This window comes from Copadichromis virginalis, linkage group LG5 (assembly GCF_057382275.1).
Source record: "Copadichromis virginalis isolate Kocher_CV1m ecotype Utaka linkage group LG5, C_Virginalis_male_GT1.1, whole genome shotgun sequence".
In the NCBI taxonomy this organism is placed as follows: Eukaryota; Metazoa; Chordata; class Actinopteri; order Cichliformes; family Cichlidae; genus Copadichromis; species Copadichromis virginalis.
In genome coordinates this window covers 16,731,259-16,754,267 of record NC_140622.1, presented here as the reverse complement: position 1 = coordinate 16,754,267, position 23,009 = coordinate 16,731,259, and the positions used below count along the sequence as shown (strand labels likewise).

General features: G+C 38.0%; 2 protein-coding genes across 6 annotated transcripts; both read left to right on the top strand.

The window, feature by feature from the left end:
- Positions 1-514: 514 nt before the first annotated feature.
- Positions 515-10,257, top strand: LOC146709225 (sterile alpha motif domain-containing protein 3-like). 5 transcript variants are annotated; one of them, XM_085456240.1, is made up of 6 exons: positions 515-598; positions 6,090-6,256; positions 6,583-7,587; positions 7,710-7,865; positions 8,194-8,286; positions 9,067-10,257. In XM_085456240.1, the coding sequence occupies exons 3-6, from the start codon at positions 6,601-6,603 to the stop codon at positions 9,382-9,384; spliced, it is 1,554 nt and encodes a 517-aa protein (XP_085312366.1). In that variant the 5' UTR covers positions 515-598; positions 6,090-6,256; positions 6,583-6,600; the 3' UTR covers positions 9,385-10,257. The 5 variants fall into 5 exon arrangements, with proteins under 5 accessions (XP_085312366.1, XP_085312364.1, XP_085312367.1 ...); XM_085456238.1 differs by lacking the exon at positions 6,090-6,256; XM_085456241.1 differs by lacking the exons at positions 515-598; positions 6,090-6,256 and adding an exon at positions 1,281-1,337.
- A 2,693-nt stretch (positions 10,258-12,950) lies between these two features.
- Positions 12,951-18,708, top strand: LOC146709224 (heme transporter hrg1-B-like). Its single transcript, XM_085458029.1, has 3 exons — positions 12,951-13,361; positions 16,907-17,074; positions 17,446-18,708. The coding sequence occupies exons 1-3, from the start codon at positions 13,232-13,234 to the stop codon at positions 17,580-17,582; spliced, it is 435 nt and encodes a 144-aa protein (XP_085314155.1). The 5' UTR covers positions 12,951-13,231; the 3' UTR covers positions 17,583-18,708.
- Positions 18,709-23,009: the final 4,301 nt, after the last annotated feature.

Below are 23,009 nucleotides of genomic sequence, written 5' to 3'. Positions count from 1 at the left end.
CTCCAAGCATTTCCACAAAGGTCAGTCTGCTGTTGTAGTTAATGAGTCATTTTTCTTAACATAATTGGTGATATAGGTTACATGCAAGTCTGGCGCTGAACAGAAATTGTCGCTCCTTTGTTTATTGTGCATAAATAGTGAATTGTCCTGACACAATATTGCGTTTCGCTTCTGTTATTACCATGGTACACTGACAAAAACATATACTTTTATTCACAGGATAAAACAGTTGTTTTGTATCACTACACTCAAAAAAATGAACGGGATGAATTGTTCAGTTTAAAATAATTATTTATTTTCATTTTACTTAAAATATGTCTTTGTTGAGTTAAAATATGTTTTTCTAATAAAGTCTACATAATTGTGTCTATTATTGTCTGTACAGAAGACTAATGTGTTACTTGAAGACATAACATTTAATTTAAGTTAATTAGGATTGATATACTTCATATATCCACAAGGTGGCAGTAATCCAACAACAGAGGTCATAAAAAACCAAAGAATAACAGGCTTGGGCCTGCTCATGCGCAAGACTTGAAATTTATCGAAAAAACGTTGTTTTGGCGGCAAGCTGCAGTTGGATTTTCATTTGTGAGAGGTAAGACCACGTCTTTCTTTGACTATGTTGTCTAGTATCTTCATATTGAGCATGGTTATATGTTGTGTTTGTCGCACAAGACATGTTACATATGTTGTCTATGCTTGTGCTGCGTTAGTTTTACTGGGTCTTAGACAAGTTAGAGATGTCAGATATTTCATCCTGTCATCCAAACAAGGGAACCGAGAGACCATTGGAAAGTTGGTGTGTATAGGTATACATCTAGGGCGGTATTTTTGTGCCTCTATTCTGAGCGCACGTAAAAAAAATTTAAAAAAAAAATTCAAGCGCAAATGTTGCATTTTGAGAAAAAAATTCTTGAGTGAATAAAATTTTAATTTGAGCGAACCAAATTCATTGCTGCGTGCAAGAAATGTATTGTTTGCAATTATCCATCTACACATGAATTTGGACACGACGTGACCCCCTCTCACTCAGTTGTTGGTATTAGTGATGGGTCGTTCGCGAACGAAATGGCTCTTAGAGCCGACTCTTTGACGTGAACGACGAGAGCCGGCTCCTTATCGCGAGCCGTGACGGCTCGTGGGGGTTTTTTGGGGTTTTTTTTTTTCTCTCAGCCTCTCTCTCGCACTTTTTTCCGCTTCACTCTGCACGCGAGCCTTGTGCTTTACGCTGGGCAGAGGGGGGAGGGGCGGTAGTTACACTCAGTAGCACAGGAACAGAGCCAGAAGGAGAGAGAGAGAAAGAGAGCCAGGGACAACAACTTCACATTAGAAAGGTATAGTAATCATCCACAACTATTTTCGGTTGCAGATGATAAAGGATTCAGAAAGTGCGGATTCATGCGGGCCCATATGACAGAGACTGTGCATGTTCTTTTTGTTTTCATATTATAATTTATATTTAATTGTGTTTTGCAGTGTTTTGTGTTGTTTTCACTTTAAATTTGTAAAAGGAAACAGCTGAAAATTTAAATAGTTAAAAGTTGAAATGTGAATAGTTGATTTTTGTATTATATGATTTATTTATTACATTTTATGTGGCGTGAATAAATAAAAGTATATTTACAGTGGTCCCTAGAGACAAAGCACATACAAACTTCAAATCACGTACGAACTCTGAAGCATGTACAAACTCCAAAACACGTAAAAACACGTACAAACTCCAAAACACGTACAAACTCCAAAACACGTAAAAACACGTACAAACTCCAAAACACGTAAAAACACGTACAAACTCCAAAACACGTACAAACTCCGAAGCACGTAAAAACTCAGAAGCACATAAAAACTCAAAACACTTACAAAAGACAACAGAAGTGCTCCAGGATGCTGGGCGCAGTGTTGAGCTTTTGTTATCTTGTGGCTACACAATCCAGCAAGTACCAACGACCGGATTTGGTGTGTGATAGTAACAGGTAGATGAACTTTTTTTTTAAATTATTTGAATATATTTGAGTGCCTGTGTATAAATACACAAACAATACACACATGCTTTCAATTGTGTAATTTAAGTGATCTAGTAGCTCTGCTTTGGAAGTTCAGTTCATGCTAGAAATGTGTTTTGGAGTTTGTACGTGTTTTGTCTCTAGGGGCCACCGCATATATTTATATATAAACATATATAAATAAAACCACTTTTTTACGTTAGTAATTCCTTTTGTGCATAATTTTATATTATTGTGAATAATAAATTAATTAAAGCAACAAAACAACCTGAAGAGCCGGTTCGGAGCCGAAAGAGGCGGCTCTTTTTAGTGAGCCGAGCAAAAAGAGCCGGAAATCCCATCACTAGTTGGTATTTGCTCTTGCTCAGATCTCTGCTCTCCAAACTCGATTTAGCTACATTCTGGACCGTGTTTCTGGAAAGTAGTAGCTAGCAAGCTGATTGGAGACTGTAGCAGCCAATCAGAATTTTAGCATCCAAGTCTGTGATTGGTTGGTTTTGTGGCACATTTAAAACGGTGTACAGAGAGTTGAGCGGATCTGATCAAGAGCAAATGCAAACAACTGAGCGAGAGGGGCTGTCATTGTGTGTGTATATGGATAATAGCAAACACTGAAATACATTTCTTGCATGCAGAAATGAAATTTTTTCGCTGAAATTAAACTTTTCTAAGATCAAAATAATTTTCTCCACAAAATGCAACATTTGAGCTTGCATTTCTTTCTTTTACTGCGCTCAGAATAGATGCACAGATGAAGTATGTCCCTCATAGAGCAAACCTGGGAATAAGATGAGATATAATAGTACAAATGATAAAATTTAGTGTGCCTGTTTATCCCAGGTTATTGTAAACAATTGTATTAACTGCTAACATGTTAATATCCTTACTTTGCGTAATGTGTAAGACACATTTTTAATGTTTCTTTGCTTGTTAAAGTGATTAGCTAAAGGGGTTCTAGGATATTTTTCCACTTGCTTTATTGAGATTGCTTTATTGTAATTTGAGAATCACACAAATGTCTAATAGCATAACAATGATAGCATGAAGTTGTGACATTTAAAATCCAAAAATTGAGGGCCAGAAGCCACTGTGACACCATTGTTGTGCTCTATCAGTCATCTGTATTATATGAAAATGGTCTGTAAAGACAGCATGTTTCCTAGCAGAGTTATACATATCAACATGGTTATAAATTAAATTTTGTTAAATAAACACTACATTTTTTTTAAATGAAATTATTGACGAAAAATAACTGGACAGACAGAAGGTCAACAGACCTGATAATTTTTTCTATAGAAAGTTGGCACATGGCAGTGTCAATCTCTTGCTTTTCTTCTGAGTAAGATTTTATTTACTTGTAATTCAATCAATAATTTTTAAGTTTTTTCCTGGCCTTTACCTGCTCCCTCTTATACTGATGTGGTGTATGTGGTATGCCTGTGCTTGCATGTGGTATGTGAACTGTCATACTTTTTTCAAAAAAAACTGTTTTACGAGTTAAGTTTTGTTTACTTTACTTTTATGTCTTCTCCAGATCTGAATGTGGCAGTGTAAAGGTTGCAGTGCAAGGACCTCAACTAGGGGCCAAATACTTAAACATTATAGATTAAAACATCCAGATTATGGGCACTGGCGCCCATATCCTTGCCCATATATTAGTTGTCCATGCACATTTAAGTCATGGAATGCACTCAGGTCCCATTTTTGTAGGATTCATAACAGAGAGAAATCACAGAAAACATTGTCACTGGCCACATTCAGCTGCCATGTTTGTGGATTCTCTGAAGTTACCTCTGAAAAGGAGTATTTTAGTCACATAAATTTGCATCTGAAAGCAAATGAAACGGTCCCATGCGTGTTCAAGGGTTGTACATTTATGACAAACATCTATGGAACATTCAAATCACATAAAAATAGAAAACATCTTGGTTATTCTTACAGTGACTTTAAAGGTGGAATAGTAACAGTAAGAGACCGTTTTAACAGGCCAGCTCCTGAAGGGGAACATGAAGACAGTGAAGTATTTGACGAAGGCTAGGTGGAAGTGCAAGACTTGTCTCAGACTGGGATCTCTAAAAGTGATGAGAGGATGATAGAAGAGAAATTTGCAGTGATGTTGCTTAAGCTGGAAAATGTACTCCATGTTCCAAGCAGTGCAGTGGATGAGTTTTTGCAGGACTTGCACTTCCTGATGAGTTCTGCATCCCTGACTGCAATAAATGCCATAGTTACAGATTTTTGTACAAAGCAAAGTCATATTAATCTTAATGTGAAAGAAATTGAGGATTTGGCCTCTGCAGTCTGCATCTCTAACCCTCTGACAAAAACACTTGGACATATGGGTACACTTGGAACTGCTTTTAAGCGGAAACAGTACTTCAGCAAAAAGTTCCATGTCGTTGAACCAATTGAATATATTTTGGATAAGGAGAGCAACCACACCTACCAATATATACCATTACTGCAGACCCTACAACAGCTCCTAACAAAGAATGGTATAGTAGATGACATAGTAGAAAACTACAATGCTCAATCCAAGGAAACTGAAAGTATGCAACAAGAATACAGATCATTTCAAGATGGAGAATTTTTCAAACAAAATCAGTTCCTGTCTGCTGATGAATTGAGAATTACCGTGATGCTTTACATTGATGATTTTGAAGTATGCAACCCTCTCGGTACTTCAAGAAAGAAGCACAAACTTTGTGCAGTGTACTGGATATTAAGCAACTTATCCCAAGACCAACACTCCTCTTTGTCATCCATCTACTTGGCAATACTGTGTAAAAGCAGCTACGTCAAGGAATATGGGTATGAAAAAGTGCTTGAACCTCTTTTGTGTGATTTGGCAGTCTTGGAGGAGCATGGGGTATTTGTCCCACAGATTGGAAAAAATATTAAAGGCACAGTACAGTGTGTAGCTGCAGACAATCTAGGTGCTCATGGGATTGCAGGTTTTGTGGAGAGCTTTTCAGGAGAGTATGTTTGTCGATTTTGCACAGGACGCTTCAGCAACTTTCAGACCAAACCGGTACTTTCTGGAGAGTTTACTCTTCGATCCAAAGACCTGCACAAAGAACATGTCAAACATGCAGTAGAGAGTGGAAAGCATTGTGTTGGAGTAAAAAGGCCATGTGTGCTGACGGAAAATCTTTCTCATTTTCATGTGACAACTGGATATCCACCTGACATACTCCACGATCTTTTGGAAGGTGTTGTTCCAGTGGAACTTGCACAGTGTCTGGGTATGTTCATATCCAAAAAATACATCACTTTGGACTCTTTAAATAAAGTGATTGTCAGTTTTCCCTATAAGGGAAAAGATAAAACAAACCGTCCACATATTGTTCCACGAACATTGTTAAGAAAAAATACAATAGGTGGCAATGCAGCGGAAAATTGGACTCCGTTAAGATTGCTGCCCTTCTTGATTGGAGATGTTATACCTGACGGTGATCCAGTGTGGGAAATCATTTTGGATTTAAAGGAGATAGTGGAACTTGCTGTTGCCCAGATCCATACAGAAGAATCAATTGGATATCTTCAGTTCAAAATTTCTGATCACAGACAGAAATATCAAGAAGCATTTCCCAACAAAAAACTTCTGCCAAAGCATCACTACTTGGAACATTACCCTCAGATGATCCGATGTTTTGGTCCTCTTATTGGATTATGGACAATGCGATTTGAGGGAAAACACAGTTTTTTCAAGGAAGTGGCTCATCATACCAAGTGTTTCAAGAATGTTGCTCTAACACTGTCAAGGAAACATCAAATGCTGATTGCCTATCACTTACACTCATTACATCCACAGAAATCTGGAGTTGAAGTGTCAAGTGCATCAAGAGTTCCACTTGAGGTTCTGAAAGATGACATTTCTCTGCCTATCAAAAAGATGTATCCTGACATGACAGAAGTAAACATGACTAAAAGTGCAGACTATAGAGGGATCAACTACAGAAATAGAATGATCGTTATCTGTGGTTTTACTGATGGGCTGCCTGAATTTGGAGAGATAATCAGATTATGTGTTGTTCAGGGTACACTGAATTTCATTGTCAGCAAGTTTTCGTCTTGGTTTAGGGAGCACTACCGGGCCTTTGAACTGCAACCATGTACAAGTGGCAAAATGTCCCTGATAACATATGATGAACTGGCAGAGAAGTACCCATTAAATGACTACTTCATTGGTCCCCTTCGAATGGTTACATTGAAAAGATATCCTTACATCAAAAGCACACAATGAATATGTGAGTAAACAGCTGTAATTAATACCTTACTCAATATGCACTTTAATCTCACTGGCATAAGCACCTAAAGTAGCATCTGGCTTTATTGTGATGTTCAGCCACTAACTCCTTGTGACTTGTTGAATCTAACAGTCTGTTAGGCCCATCAGTACATCTTCTAGACAAGAAAACCTTTAATCTGTGTTTATGTTGAGATTAGCCAGAATTTTTCTCACTTCTCTGTTAAGTACCGTTGTGAAACATGTTGACATCTCAATTTTAATACTTTCAATTTTGTACGTAGTTACTGGATTTATGTTCATGTATATATATTTTTTCTTTTCTAGACTGAAGCACGGAATCGAATGATGGCTGAACCAGTAAAACTGCGGATCATCCTTGGTTCCAACAATACTGAAAAACTGACGATAGCATCGGGCATGCCAAAGTCTGTGGAGGATCTTTCAGATGAGAGCAAACGTCAGTTTGATATTCAGGGGGACATTAGACTCCAGTACATGGACAGTGACTTTGATAATAAGTTTATCAACCTTAAACGAATGGATGATATTCAGGACAAGAGCACAGTGAAAGTCATCTGTCTGACTGATGCTTCAGACTTTGGTGAAGTTGGGATGAACCAAAGTGGGGAAGAAACGTCACTATCATCTTCTGACACACTATTACTTTCATCCTCTGACTCCGAAACTGCTCGATCTCAGTGGCCTGCAGAATTCCAAATACCAAAGTTTCCGTATGACGTGGAGATGCAACTTCAAAGTGCAAACCAGGCTTTCATATCAAATGGAATTCTTCTGAACCCAGGACACAAACTTAAGTCAGACATTTTAGAAGCTCTAGCTGAGAAAATCATGACGTTTAAGGCATATCCTTCAAACTTGGAAATAGAATCTGTTGCTGAAGCTTTAATCAAAGCACATCCATGCTTAAGAGAACAAGGATCTTTCAGTGGTTTCTACGGATGGAAGATTAGCCTCAAGTACAAGATGGCAAATTATAGGACAAAGCTTAGAAACTTGGGGTGCCCAGAAGTGAGCATTAATTCCCTCAAGCACAAACCAACCGATCGATGTCACCCAGCATATGCTGTCAAAAAACCTAGAAAGGCAGAGGTAAATTTTTGTCCTCCTTATCCGGCTGGAGAGACCCAGGACAGCCTTGAAAGGGAGAGATTGGCATTGCTAACTGAGGTCAAGAAGAAGCATAATGAGATAGTTATCAAAGAGAAGATGGCCAGGACCTTTGCATACAGGAGGCAGGAACTTGTCAAAAACAATCCCATGATCGCCGACTTCAAGATCAGATGGCCAGGACTATTTAGTGTGGCTGAGGTATGAATCTTTATAAATAACAATAAAAGCTGTAATGGCTCCAGTAGTATGTATATGTGTACGTATAGTATATATAAATATAGTTACAGTACAGTATGTTGTGTTTGTTGACATGTTTTTAGGTAGAAGCAGAATTTGTAAGGATTACTACTGCTCCACTGGTTCCGAGGTTTCTTGCACAACTTGACCAATACACTGACCAACTAATAAAAGTCTTCAAGAATAAAGGAGGCGCTGCAGGGAGGAAAATCAGGCAAATTTTGGCCCCAGCCACACAGGTGCGTTTTTCTGTTCGCAGCAAAATGTTATGGCATTATAAGATCACTTTCAAATTTAAACAGCTAGTGTATAGTACCTGTAAGTTCCATTTTGGTATGCAAAAAAAGATGCCGTATTAGTTTGTCTTTCCCTCTGTTGCTTAATATGGATATGTATAATATGGTGGAAACCCTGCCCACATGTTAAATATTCATGTGATCATTAATTGGTCTTGTGTACATGTCTGTGTCAGCAGTGGATATGTCATTCATTTTGCATATACTGTCAGTTTGTGTCATTCTAAAGTATTTCTGTTTTCTCTTTCTGTACCTCTGTCACTCTCTCCAGAATGAAACTATTGAAAAGAGGAGGGAGTGTGTCCTCAGGGCACTACCTCTTTACCTAAATGAAGACCCAAGCATCCTCTTTAAAGAATACCTGGTTGGTAATTTTAGCGTAGTCTTTATCTGTATTAAACCAAATCTTGAATAACTAATGTTGTCACATTGTTATAATTTGCATGGAATCTGTTTAAATGCTTTGGGGTAATGTTAGGAGTTTTCCTGTAATGCAACTCAGGTCAGAATAAATGACACTCAGACAGGTTTGCAGGTTTAACGTGCACATGGGTGAGAGTTCAAACGGAGACTCACACTCCGCAGCAGTCACCACCCTTTATTTATACTCAAGCATGTTTGCGTCACAGTCACATGAATGGAAGAGATAACATATAACAGTAGAGACTTCATCACATGCAGGAAGAGATAACATACAATGGCATAGACTTCGTGCTGAGCTTGCACAGTGTAACTTCTCTAGTAAAAAGAGCAAACACATCTAGAGAACCTCAAATGAAATGTACTTCTATACATAAACATAATAAAATCTTTCAACAGGAATCTTTATGTATACACACATTTCAGGAAGAGTTATGCAATGTAATGCAATCCAATACTAAAAAGTTAGTAATACATAATACTTAGAGGATGCATATATATATAATGGTGATTCTATTTAGTATTTATTTATTTAACATTTTTTGTTAAAACTGTAGTCGAAAATAATGGCGCACCAGGGTGCAGAATCATTAGTCTTCCTGATATTGTGTTTATTTCATTAAAGGGTGACTTTGGCTTTTTTTTTTTTTAAGGATGCATTTTGCTGTGTTTTTGTGTCTAATTCCCAATGCGATGGGTTTTTGTTTTACTCTCTGTTTTAAAGGATTCTGATGCTACAGCTGTTCAAAGGGAGCTGGAACAAATTACCCTTGGTATCTTCACCATCAGTGTTGAAGGAGGTGATGCCAGCACTCCTCCAGCTGATGTGGGTATAACCATCGAGGGTGTTGAAGTTCTGCATGACCTGGGAGACATGGCCTCTGCGTGTGCGGTCTTAATGGGTGTGATATATGCACTCAATCTCAGTTATCCTCGGGAACTGAAAGCTTTCTTTGAGGTACTTCAGAAGGTCTTCCTTCATCTGGATGCCAGCAGACTCTCAACAAAGGTACAGATGCTCAAGAATAAACTGTATGAATAATCCAACCCTTCTTTTATTTGGATGAATGTTCTGTCAGATGGACAGAAGTTTTTGGGAGGCGAATAAAATGGAAATTTGGTTTAAAAAATGTTGTTGTTTTTTTTGGTGGGGGGGGGAACCAAAATTTGAGAGAGATTTAAAACATTTGTTTGTAAACAATTGCAATTACAGAGATTTTACTCTTTTTGGGGGCGGGGGGGTTTAGGGCCTACTAAAAGATTATTCAAAGTATTTAGATTTAAATGGTTTCATTGAGAGACGATACAGGATGAATGTGCATTTTGCCGCATTTTAAAAAAGAACAATTCTTTCCATGTTAAAATGTTTGCCACTTGAGTTTTTTCCCTATACAGTGGTAAAATAAATGCTGTCAGTGGCAAGTGTTAAATGAGTTCTGTTAAGCTGCTGCAAAAAACTGAAAACTGGCAAGCTGTTTTATTGTCAGATCATAATGTTTGCATATTTTATTCAAGTTTTATTTGGGATGGTGATATCATTTTGGGAATATTAGTAGACTATTTGTTTTTATTATTATTATTATTACTTTTTTTTTTTATCTAACCTGGTGACTGGAACCTGTTTATTCTGTTCTTCACAAATTTGTCATGGGATGCCGTCCAGGATTGTGGCTGTTAAGGTGAATAGTTCATTTTGATTTGTTAAAGGTTTTGTGGTCAACCTATTATGTGATCTTAAATGTTTTTTCTTCTGTTTCTGGCAGAGACATTTAATTTAAAATCGTTATTTTTATGGTGCATCTGTGTGCATACTATTAGTTACTAACCTTAATGGGTTAATAATGTGTGGTGCAGCTGTTTTGTTAAAGAAATGTTTAATGAATGTCTTGGCAATAAAGGAAATTAAAGAAAATAAGTGGCTTGTATTAAATTCATTTGTGTGGAACCTGTTGACAAAATAGATTTGTGTAAAACTAATTAGTAAAGCACAATTTCGCTGAAAATATAATATTTTAATTAATCTAACTTAAATTTAACATTTAAATACCACAAACAAGAAATGTGTTCACAAAACGAATCTAATCTATCTAACCTGTAAATACATAATTTATGTCCATACAACATAACTTGTTTTAGGTGGTCTTAAATATTGCTTGTTAATTAATCCTAAATAGATTTATAAAATTGGCTCACTTCAAAAGGATTGTTTTACTTTAATGCAAGTTTATTAAATTAGATGACCTAAAGACTTTTGCTTTAAACTAACACAATTCAATTTCGTGGAACCTGTTGACAAAATAATTTTAATTAAAGTCAACGTTTCATTTTTTTGAGTGCAGGTCTTCTAAAACCCTTTACCATCTTCCCCTTTTTGTATAAAGGTCATTTTTTATTCTTACAGTTCTTCAGTTCTACAGTTCTGACTCTAACTCCTGTTATCTTTCAGATTTCCAGAACTCTTCCAGAACTCAGGAAATCACACGATAGGGTGGGGCCAGGTTTCACAATGAGCTCACCTGAAACCCTGGCTGATTGTGACCCACACCCGTTTTCACACCTTGGCTCATGTGATTAGGTAGAGGATCATCAGGGGGTCCTTTTGTCCCTCTTTGGGGGGAAACTCCCACTGGGTTTAAATCTGGGACTCTCCACCTTTTGACCCTTAGAACTGAAGAAGCTTCTCTGATGAGAGGTGAAACGTCTTCAAGCAACTTAAAGAAGTCCAGACACTTTTCTTTTCAAGCTCCTTAGACTACAATGACCTGGATGACTGAGAACCTTCACAGACAACTCTTCATTATGTTTACATGTACCTTTAACTTCAACCCCAGGTCATATTTGGTATATATTATAGAGTTGCACATTTTGTAAATACAATTGATATGAAGAAGCAGCAAGGTCTAGGTTGGCACACAGCTGTGTTTGTAACAAAGTTTTAACTTTTTCGAAACCTGCTCTTACCAAGCTGATCGTGCAAATGAGCAACTATTTCTGGTGTAAACCTCTTAGCATCCACCAGGTTGCTGGTGAACCACTTAGAGTGGCATGGGCACTCGAAGCACTTTATAGCCTCATTCACGCAAGCACTTTTTTCTATGCTCAAGCATTTTCTAACACTGATATTCCAGTGGATGTATCGGAGAGCAACTTGGGCTTAGTACCTTGCCCGGGGATCAAACCACCGACCCTCTGATTAGTAGCTGACCTGCTCTAGCTCCTGGGCTACAGCCACTGAAAGCAGGAAATATAGCAGTCCAAACATGAAGATGCGAAAGCATGGATGACATTTGTGGTGTTTTTAAAATAAAATATATATAAATAAAAAAAAAAGATCCTTTTTTGGGCCTGATGAAAGGACCTCTGGCGTAGGATCACTGAGCTGATTGTCTGCATGGCAGTGGAAATTAGGACTCTACAATAAATATATTGTAAATAAATATATTTTTATATATGTAAATATACCATTGCCCTTCTGAATGTTGTTGTGCTCTTTTGCCAAAACATTAATTGTGCAGGTTTAGAACACTGCTGCAATCAATGGAGTGCTTTGTATGTAAGATAGCATTGTGTCAGAGGTGCCTGTGGTACTCTTTGAATTGATGGCAGCATAAAATTGGAGAATATTTTAAGAGGAGAATTTGTGTCCCAAAGATGAAAACATCCTTTAGAATAACAGCTCCTCACTTTGGGAAAATTATTCTAGCTTTGTGACAGTCAGTATGAGTTGTTTGGAGAAAACCAAACAGCCTATCAGTACATAACTCACAGCATTATGACCATTATCTGTCTTATGGTTTTATCCCTTTGATGCAGCTTTGCAAACCTAAGCTGTTCTGCCATGTGCTTTTCTTAGAGACGAGAGGCCTTTTCCTTGTATAGCTTCTAAAGAAGCCATACTTGTTCAATGTTTTTCTGATTGTACTGTCATGAACTTAAGCATTTAACATGCTAACTTCTGTAGCATCTTAGATGTAGCTCATGGTGCTTTTGCAACCATTGCATGGTCTTATTTTGATGAGCAACACCTATTTAGCCACTTAATTCCCATGAAAGCAATGAGAGCCTACTGAGTGTTTTACAAGACGATTTAGAAAGTGACAACTTTCTTTTCCACATGACTGTATAAATGGATTATCTTGACCCAGGGATGCCATTTAGATTCAGAATATGGGAAAGACCCCATGAAGGATGGCTGAGGATGGGATGAGAATTCTCCTATGAAGACAAGACAGGAGCCTTTGTACCAACACCAGCAGTTTCTATGGACAATGTGGCCATCTGTTTCAAATGCAGTACACAGATCAAATAAAATTTTATTATAACAGTCCCAAGAAGCACATTATTTTATTCAAAACCTCCATGTAAATCATGCCGGATCATTTTCTTATTTTTTTCACTTATGATCTGCCCAGATAAAATAAAAACACATTTGCCATTCATCACCTATGAATCCAACATGCAAATTAAAAAGGGTTTTAATCCGTCCAGCTGTTATTTTACACACACACACACAGAGCTCTGAGGTAGATAATTTCCTCTGTGGTCCTGTAGGGGTTGCTGTGTCCACCCACCATGATCAGATTTCTTGATGACGTAACGCAAGGCTGTGTGTTTTTGCAGCTGGATAGGACATCCCTCATCAGAAACGCGCTGTCATGTTTCACAGTAACCACATTAACCATTAGCCAGCAGAGCACACGCGTTGTTTTAGTCACACTGTGTCCTCGTGGACCTTTTTTTTGTCAGGTAGATATTTTATTATTACCAGCTCTTACCTCCTGCTGCTGCAGCTCACAGACACTCGGCTCTCCTCCAGCCCAGCCCGCGACTGCTTCTCCCCACACAGCCTTTATTTTATTTTTTTTATTATTAACTTTAAATTTGCAATCATGGGTATCAATAAGACGTACATGAGGATCGCCTATGCTTCGTTTGGTACGATCGTGGGCTTTTCAGCCTTTCTGGTGTGGAACTTCGTGTACAATCAGCCTTGGACTGGAGCCATGGGGGGACTGTCAGGTGAAGTAAACACTCTCTGCAGCGATACATGTGATGAGTGTGAGGAGCAGTGAATGAGAGATTTATTGGCATTTATGGGAGCGTAGAGTTAGAGATGTGTCACAGGTATAACTTCTATTTCAAGGCCAGGTCATCTAACTTTATGACACATGCGGCAACCAAATGTGTGCGTAAATATTGCACTTTTAAAAAAAAATGTTTTTGTTAAATTTACTGTTTGTCTTGAAGACCTTAAAATAATCAGATGTCACTTTATGTTCATAAACTTCTACACAAGTGTCTTTTTTAAATAGAAAGTTTAAATATGTTCAAGACCCAAATCCTATAAATCTAAGTAAAATAAGTCGCTCTGTGTTCATCTGAATTATGAATTAATTCTCAGAACATTTAGACAAATAACACTATCCACAGTAGAAGAGTCTTTTTCAGCATCATTTATTAACAAGTATAATAGCATTCCTGTTGTTTATACTTTAATCTGTTCCCACTGGTGAACACCTACTAGATCAACCATTAGAGTCTCCGTTCTCCAATGTCAGTTTTTAAAGGACATTTTTAAAACCTTTCCAATCCTGAATCACCAGTACTTTGTATGACTTACTGTGGACATTGATGGTGAATAAGGGAGCGTGATGTATAATCCATGTCCGAGTATAATCCGAGTACAGATTTACACCTGGTTAAAGGGCATGTCTGTGCAAACTCACAATAAAAGGAAAATATGTCAACATTGCAAAAGAAAGGCTGTTGTTTTAGAGCAGTAGCATTTCCTTTACGACTGTGCTGCTTTGAGTTCAGATATTATCATGCAGTGTGAACATATGGACAATGGACTTGACAGGATGTCACAAATCGCAATGTTAGATCCTGTTAGGTTTGCCAAAAAGATAAAAATGCTTCCGCCCATGCACAACCGTGCAACGGTGATAAAAGAGTTGCATCTGGAAATTTGACCTTTGAAACTCTATCGAGGTTTACAGATGAGCATCTGAAACCTCTGCGCTCATCTGCTGATAGGGTGTAGTGTACTCAGTGTTAGCGGTTGTTAAATGTGCATTTTTACCAAAGATCAAACTAGTTAAAGTACAACAGTGGTGTCATCTTTTTGTGCAGTTAGTCAGTAACCATTCCTAATTACATTGGTAGTAACACATTAATCGGACTGAAAATGAAGAGCTGCAATTTCTTTGTCCATCAGGCTGGGGCGTAATTGACGTGCCTGATTTATTTCACAGTCAGTCAGCGTTGAAAAGAATTGGGCTATTGATTTTAATCAAAGCTGTTATTTTATTAACACAATATCAGAAATAATCCAGCACATGAAGTAGAGTCATGGTTGTTGTTGTATGCTTGCATACAGACTGTCCATCCCAACTTCTTCTTTTTTTTAAATATATAAAAAACTTAGCACACAGTAAACAGTTAAAGGTTCATTTGCACCATACCATGTTTTCCTCATTCTTTTAAAAATACATATTGATATAATATCAAGATTTTGAATTCTTTTACCCACAAGTAAATCTGAATCTGATCCTGTGAGACCACAAACATGTTTACATGATGATGAGTCATCCCACAGGAAAGAGCAAAAGTGTATCCTGTGCATCTTCACTGATCTTCAACTAATATAAAAGTTGTTGCACTTCCTTCTGTTGCAATGACAAAAAGAGAAGTGTGATTTGTTGACTCAGCATTTGGCAGCATGCTGTGTCATGATCCAGCATTTATTGATTATACAAACAAAAGTTCATGACCAGTCAAATTTATTTCAATGACTGGTATATGCAGTCATGTGAAAAAGACAGTTTTCACTGTGAAAGCTAAGTACACTCTTACTTCTTCCATATGAATTAAGAGGGTAAATAGTGCACCTGATTAAATGATTCAGCAAGTGTGAGCACCTGTATAAAAGCAGATGTTTTGTTAATTTTCTAGGATCGAGCTTTCAAGTCTTTCCGGAAGTGACACCCCAGCAAATTTACAATAAGGTTAGACTCAAACTCAAAGGAGTTTCTGAACAAGTATGGCTCATTTGGAAGGGATACAAAGAGAAAGCCTCTTTTCACTAAAAAGCACATGCAGATGTTTGGCTATAATGCACTGCACAAACACCTCGTACCGACTGTTGAGCATGGCAGTTGGAAGGTTGATGATTAGGGTTTTTTCCGCCATAGGAGCTGAGCTCCTGAAGTAGCATCTTGTAGTCACTATATCAACCATGAACTGCTCTGTATACCCAGGTATTCTAGAGTCAAATATGAAGGCTCGTGTGTTACTTAGCTAAAAGTGGGTTATGCAGTACAACAAAGTTCCCAAGCACTCTAGCAAATCTATAACGCAATGACTGAAAGAGAAAAGAATTAAGGTGTTGCAATGGTCCAGTCAAAGTCCAGACCTCAGCTTGATTAAAATACTGTAGCAGGACCTTAAGAAAGCTGCGCATAAACAAATACTCCAAAACCTCAATGAACTCAGCAAACAAAGAAAAGTGGGCCAGAATTCCTCCCAAATAATGTTAGCGACTAACAACTTCATAATGAAAACCATTACTTTAAATTATCTCTGCTGTGGGTGGTGCTACAAGCGTCTGAATCATGAGGTGTACTTAGTTTTTCACAGGCTCTTTCACATGGCTGTATGTTCAGTTCAGCTGTAAGTGTGTTGTTTACTACACATTTTTAATGTTAGTGTTAATTGTCAGGGACAGTCTGCATTAATGAAGGTTACCATAAATGTGCCAGCGTTAGCCAAATGGCTGAGGCAGAATCTGCCTCCTAGCTACTTTTTGAAAACATAAAAGTCATTAAAGGATAAAGTGAGCAAAAACTAGGCAAACAGTTGATGTTAGACAGAACATACAGTTAGCTTGTATGAATTACAAATCAATCAAACAAAAAGAAAATGTGAGCATACCGGTATAAGGAAAACAGCTAGGTATGATGGCTTTAAGGTTACATTCAAAGTTAGAATAATGTTCCAGAAGTGAGGAGCTGTTATTGTAAAGGATGTTTTCCTCTTTGGGACACAAATTGGTCCCTCAGAGTATTTTCCAAATTTCCAAGCTGCCATCAACTCAAAGGGGGTTTAAAACGTACTTGACACAAGTTTAATCTTGAATCTTTTCCCCACTGATGAACTCAAGTAAACTGAAATCAAACACTTGAGAATCAGAACTCTTATAGATACCACCAAATACAGATTCTCAGCCAGTCTCACTGTAATATTCAGACTTCCTCCTCCAGTCAGACTTAGTTTTCAGCACCAGTCCTGACGTAAGGCTTAAAGGTTAGTAAAACAAGAGCTTTAGCATTAAATCTGAATCAGAGAGGAGTTGAATATGTGCACAACAACTGCAGCTCTGTTACAGTGCAACAATAAAATTAAAAAAGTGTAATAATGTGGAAATGTGTTGATGCATTTACATATTATTAGAAAATGGCAAGAAGGTGGATCATATCATGTAAAACCTGTAGTACTCTGCCTTTTAAACAGACTCATGAAGCTGAAAGCTAACTTTGCTGTCTGTACCTGGTCTCTTCCTTCAGGTGTGTTGGCACTCTGGACCCTGATCACTCACATCATGTACCTGCAGGACTACTGGCGGACCTGGCTGAAAGGCCTCAGGTTTTTCATGCTCATTGGGATTTTCTTCTCTCTGCTGGCACTCGCAAGCTTCGTTGTTTTCCTGGGCATTGGCGCCCTATACAAAGACAGTGAGTTGTTCGGCATCACTTTCTGGTCTCACTTCATTTTTTTTTATGTATATTGTTCATTACCAAACAGCTCTGTGGTGTACATACTCAGACTTGTTGCTATGTGAAATCATTGTTTATCAATTACTTATTTCAAATAGTTTTATTATTTGACCCAGTACTTTGCAGCCAGCATCTTTTACTTTACAGAAGAAAGGGTTCAGTTAAAAGATGGTTGTAGAGTGGGACATTTAATGTGTTTAGGTCCTAATAACCCCAAGTGCTTGCTCACAAGGGGTTATTTGATTGTCAAAGTGCCCTGAGGGAGCTGTTGTGTGGATTGGTTCTATATAAATAAAATTGAATTGAATTGTGTGTCTCTGTTTTCGCAGCCTTCACTGACCCTCAGAGCTTCTACCTGTCCTGTGTGTGGAGCGTCATGACCCTGAAATGGTCCTTCATGCTCACCCACACTGCTGAACAATACCGCACTGAGTTTGAGGACATCGGTATCCTCAGTGACTTCTGAGGGAAAGTCCTGCATCTTACAGAAGATGCACAGACTTGCTCTCACAGTGTGGAGCTGATGGAGGAGTAAAAAAATAAACCAGCAGTGCTTTTTTTCTTTTCTTTATGCAGAGCATCATGACCTTGAACAGGGTCTCCACGTCACCACGTACTGGTTCATTTTTAATTCTGAGCAGGATTTTTCGTTGACTTCTAAACTTTTCTGATAAATCCAGCTCCGTTTTATACTAGCCCAGATAGATTTTATTTTCTTACTTTTTCGTTCACCCCCGAATCTACACAGTGTCCTCTTGGTAAAACATTCCTAGAATATGATCAATTTTTTAACCACATCGCAGTTAAAGAACTTGTTGCAAATTTACCGACTCTTCTGTGAAAACCTTCAGTTCAACGCTGCAGCCACTAGGGGGTATCCCTCTTCCAGATATAAATGTACAGTTCATGGGCGTTTCTTATCGTTCTATCTGTGTGATATTTCTATTTAAGGTGGGTTTTTTTTACTAGCTTACAGGTTGTACATTGAGTAATCAAATGACAAAATCAGATCACAAAGCACCGGTCCCTTGATGTACAGTGATTTAAAGCTGATATACATTCACACACTGCTTTAAAAGTGCGTCGAGGCCTTATTGAAGGCAGGTAAGCCTGAAATCCTTCATCATTTAGGCTTTCCTGTGAAATTCCAAATAAGCACCAATGTATTGGTACTGTATGTTTCTGAACTTTGAACCAGCATTTTTATTGTATGAGTGATTTTTTTAAATTTTATTTTATTTTTTGTCTGTGTGACAAAAAGGCGAAACGGGCATTCATTGGGCTGTGATGACACTGTTATGCACACTTAAGTAATCAAGTTACTTTGTTTTATATCATCCATGTGAAACCCGATTATGGACATTTATATTGTAAGGTGAGTCTGGAAACTTTGTGCATCCGCATGTATCATTTGACTGAATGTAGGTGTGTGTGTGTTTGTGCAGGAGTGTCTCTAAGAGTGCTGTTAATAAAGTCTGAAAATGTGCATGGCTGTGACCAAGAGCTCTTCCTCTTTTCTGACCAGGAATTTCTTTGTTTCTTTTGCACTTTCTGTTCCTCTAAAATTTTTAATGTCTGCTGTTCTTTAAAAAGTACAACCCCCCCCCCCCCCCCCCCATCAAAAAAATAAATAAAATAAAATAAAAAAATCACAAAGCTTATAATGTGAGTATTAGAAACTATTATGGAATCAGTTTGAAAGTGTCATGCACTCCTCTTCTGACTAAGCCCGGGGCAGAAGGGTCAGTGTTTTTAGGCATTGAAATGTGATTTGCACCCTGACAGGAATGAAGCACTTCTCCCACCAAGCCGAGCCACCCTTCTGAAGAGAAAACATCCCCACTGCATTGCAATCGCAACAGTAAACGCAGGCAATAACCTGCACTTTGAAGTTGAGCAATTATTCCATTTATCCACATTTTTATTTTGTCCCTCAAAGGAAAGGTGGGGGGTGGGGGAGGCTGGTTCAGGGTGTTGTTTTTTTTTTGCTATATGATTTTGTTAAAGCAGCTGCCTGATAGAAGCACTTTGAAGTTGATGTGAAAAATATGTTAGCGAATTTTTACAGTGCTATCATTTTTTGGTGTTCTTTCGCTCATTAAGTTATTTGTTAGGAGAAAAATATCTGGCGGAAGAAAAAAAAGTGTCCCCTTAATTCCATCCTGCAGTGCTCATTAAGGAAAGAACTCCTGCTATGCTGAGGATTAAAAGAAGTGAATTTTGGCATGGTGCTTGGTTATTTACTATATTTATCAATAACTTTGATCCTGGAAAAGCCACCATGATTATTTCACTTTGTTGCTGTCCTACATCCTTCCTCTGCGTTTTACCAACATTTTTGTGGTGCTTATATCTTAATTGCATTATACTGGTTTGTTTGTAAGCCCGGAGAGTCTCGCAGCATCAAGGTAATTGCGATGTTGTGGTTAAATCACCATGGTAACGTTGTTTTTATCTGGCTGTTATAAACTTCGACATTAAGAAACTGAAAAACAATCCAGCTCACTTTCCATCAAGCGGGCTGGGGGCTTTGGAACCAAATGCACCCTATTAAGTTTATACACCAGCCTGTAAAATGTGCATGTGTGTGTTTGTGTGTGTGTAGTATGTAAAGAGAGGGAGGGGTCTCTTTTTATTCAATTACAGGACTCTACCCAAATCAAGGGAGGAAGTTGTCTTGACTGGCAGTCTGGCAGAGTGTGGAGAGACTGGAAACAATAGTTTAGACATTCAAATAACCCAAATATCCTAAACATCCTGTATAATTACACACTGCAGAGCAAACACAAGATGACTGTTTAAATCTATAGCAAGCAACCGGCAAGAAGTAAAGATGTTCCTTTGCATTCAGCATACACTTACAGTCAGAATTTGAGTGTCTGACTTCAGTTATAGAACAGCAAATTTGGACCTGTTCATGTGTTCACACTGGCACATGAAAGTGAACAGTTAGAGCACATTTAGCTTTTGTAGATGTGTCAACAGTCTGTTCACACTTATATTTATTATAACACCATTAGCATCAAAATGCATAGAGAGAAAGAAAAACTTGGTCCTCATTTTAAAATGTTTTATTGCAAAGTGAAAGTATTAGTAGATTATTGGATATTTACTTTTAATTACATTGCTTTTTCATTTCAGTTTGCTCCACTGTTGTTATTTGGCTGCAAAATATAAGGTGACTTCACAAAGTGTGATGTATTCTTTTGTATTTAACTAACCATGTTTAAAAAAAAGTTAAAACTGCTCCCTGAGCAGTGATATTAATCCAGTTTAAGCCATATTATGCATTATGATTCTACAGCTCAAAAAATATTGCGAAACATGTCAGATGTGGCTGATTTAAATATTTGAATTGAAAAATATGCAAACCATTGCATAATTTATTGAGAACAAGATGGCACTGCCAGTTGGTGAAATGCAAAATTGTCAACCCTGGGAGAAAATTGGCATCAAAAATCAAAGTTACCATTTTTCAAGTGGTGCAAGAAATTATGTAGGTGCAGAAATTACTTGTACTAGCCTTTAAATATGTGTACAGCACTGTTTCATCTTATATATCGTCTGCTTCTGAGCATTTATTTAAAGCATTAAACCAGTGGTTTTTGAAAGTTTTGATGACTGAGTACATTTTTGGGGAAACTGAAGGGCTCACAAGAAAATTGCACATATCAAGTGTAGTCAATACTCTTACGCCTGCTCCGAGGATAGCACTTCATATTGATAATCTGTACTGTTTTAGAGGTTTTTTTTTTAAATCATATACCTGATTTAACATAAAATGGTAAGCAAATACAGGTGTTTGTAATGGCATTAAAGTTTCTGTTCCATTTTAGCATGGAGCCCTAATTTATTTTAATGAGAAACACCTTTGTCTAAATACTATCTTCTATCAAACTGTGGCTCCTGTGGCTGCAACATTTCCTTAATACCAGGTGTACTTATCAGTGTTAGGAAAGTTTAGTCTGCTCTAACAGAAAGAGAAGAAACTCTGGTCTCATTCTGCACAGCTGTTTCATAGAATGACTTGACCTGCAGATAAATCAAATGTACAGTAGTGCATTCTTGTCCTGCTGCGCTCATAGACCACATAAAATGTTATCAAGGGCTGCGACTGCCTCCATGGACTGCACCTTGAGAACCCTGGTATTAAAATTGTTAGGGGGCAGAATGAGTGTTTAAATATATTGCTGGAATTTCACATTTTGATACCTCCTGGACCTTTACATACCTTGACATTTGCAATGTATGTAAAATATAAACAGCCAGGTGACTGTAGGAAAGGAAACAAAACAAAACAAAACAGGGTGGGCAAAAATTTTTTTCCCAATGGGCCAAATGAGAAACTGGGACTGTTGTCCACAACAGTCCCACCAATAATCTTTTTTTTTGTGGTCATCCACAATAGTCCTACCAACAAGCTTATTCGCCACACCAATAGGCTTATTGGTGGGACTGTTATGGAGGGTAGCACCAGTAAGCTTATTGACGTGGCCCTTGGGACAACAGTCCCAGTTTCTCATGTGGCTCCTTGGGAAAATTAGTTGCCTAGGCTTGGCCTTTAACATAATAGAAGAAGCAGTACAACTGTAAAAGTGTTGAAGATGTATACTGTACTGGTATTGTAGTGTTCAATTTCTTGAATGAAGTAAAAGTACTTTTACTTTAGAGTGCCAGATAGAAGGTGTACGGGGATTTACGGGTTTGCTGGCTTTTCCACTGCGATTGACGAAAAGCGGAATTAATCATACAAAAATGAAGTATTTGATCTAAAAAAAGAAGCATCAGGAAGAAAAAAAAAACGAAATGAAAAGAAAACATCTTGAATTGGTCGAGAACCAGATGGCCGCTTTGACATTAAGAAGTCGCTTTGGCATTTTAAGAAGGCAGTCCCAGAATGATTTCCGAGGAACTTCCGCAAAGCATGGTACAAAGCCCACAGATATTTAAGCAATATCCATAGCAATTTACTGTTTTATTTACAAACTGAAACATATGTTTCTAGACCTTTTGCAGCCCCCCCCTCCGTCCAATCCCTTCCTTTTAACACACTGATTTACTGATGCAGGATTTCTCCCTGTTTTTCCGCTTTTCTCTTTCTATTTTTGACCTTTTTCCTCCTCATCTGTCTGTCTTCATCTGCACCGACCATCACTCATCAGTCAATTGAATCGGCTGTTGACAGCACGCTAGATGGCTTACCTTTACACTCATCTATTGTTCATTGCTCCTCTGATGTGTTTGTGTGTGCGATGCTCTCTCCGCCTCTGGGACCACTGCGAGCTTGCATCTGAAACATTTTAGAGAGACACATATTTGCTGTTTTAGAGCACAAAGGGATATGCCATGGCAGAGGCTGTTTGAAGTGGCTTCACAGGGGGAACCAAAACCAGAACGAGGGATTTGAGAAACCATAAAGAAACGTTAACGCAATGTAACTTTGGTAAGGCCATCTAATCTAATGGAAGTGGGGCCTGATTCAATGTGAAGGCAGACCCCTTTGAAGCTGGCTCTGTTGATGTTTCTAATGCAATAGCTCTGCTTCAGAAACGCAACATTTCCCTCCACCTTGCAGACAGTGCTTCACTGGAACGCCCGACAGAGCTGGATGCGTGATAGTGTCTAATCCTGGATTTTCCAGGTTCACACTGCTTCCAGGAACTAGCATTTGAAGAGTGAGTTTTTAGACACTTGACCTGACAGGGATCTTTATCTGAAGAACTATCGCTCAAACTGATTCATGGTATATGTGTATGTTTTGTTTGGGGGGTTTTTTGGTCTAAAAAGGACCATAGAAAGCCAGAAAGGTGTTTGATTGCCTTCTCATCTCATATCAAGATATTCAGACATTGTAGACTTAACGCCACAAGCTTTTGGCTTGGTGTTGAATGTA

Bases quoted from the DNA above. Each gene is read 5' to 3' on its own strand.
- LOC146709224 (XM_085458029.1), top strand. From the start codon at position 13,232: ATGGGTATCAATAAGACGTACATGAGGATCGCCTATGCTTCGTTTGGT. The intron at 13,362-16,906 runs GTGAAGTAAACA...CTCTTCCTTCAG, and splicing joins AGCCATGGGGGGACTGTCAG to GTGTGTTGGCACTCTGGACC. The intron at 17,075-17,445 runs GTGAGTTGTTCG...CTGTTTTCGCAG, and splicing joins TGGCGCCCTATACAAAGACA to CCTTCACTGACCCTCAGAGC.
- LOC146709225 (XM_085456238.1), top strand. From the start codon at position 6,601: ATGATGGCTGAACCAGTAAAACTGCGGATCATCCTTGGTTCCAACAAT. The intron at 7,866-8,193 runs GTGCGTTTTTCT...CACTCTCTCCAG, and splicing joins TTTTGGCCCCAGCCACACAG to AATGAAACTATTGAAAAGAG. The intron at 8,287-9,066 runs GTTGGTAATTTT...TCTGTTTTAAAG, and splicing joins TCCTCTTTAAAGAATACCTG to GATTCTGATGCTACAGCTGT.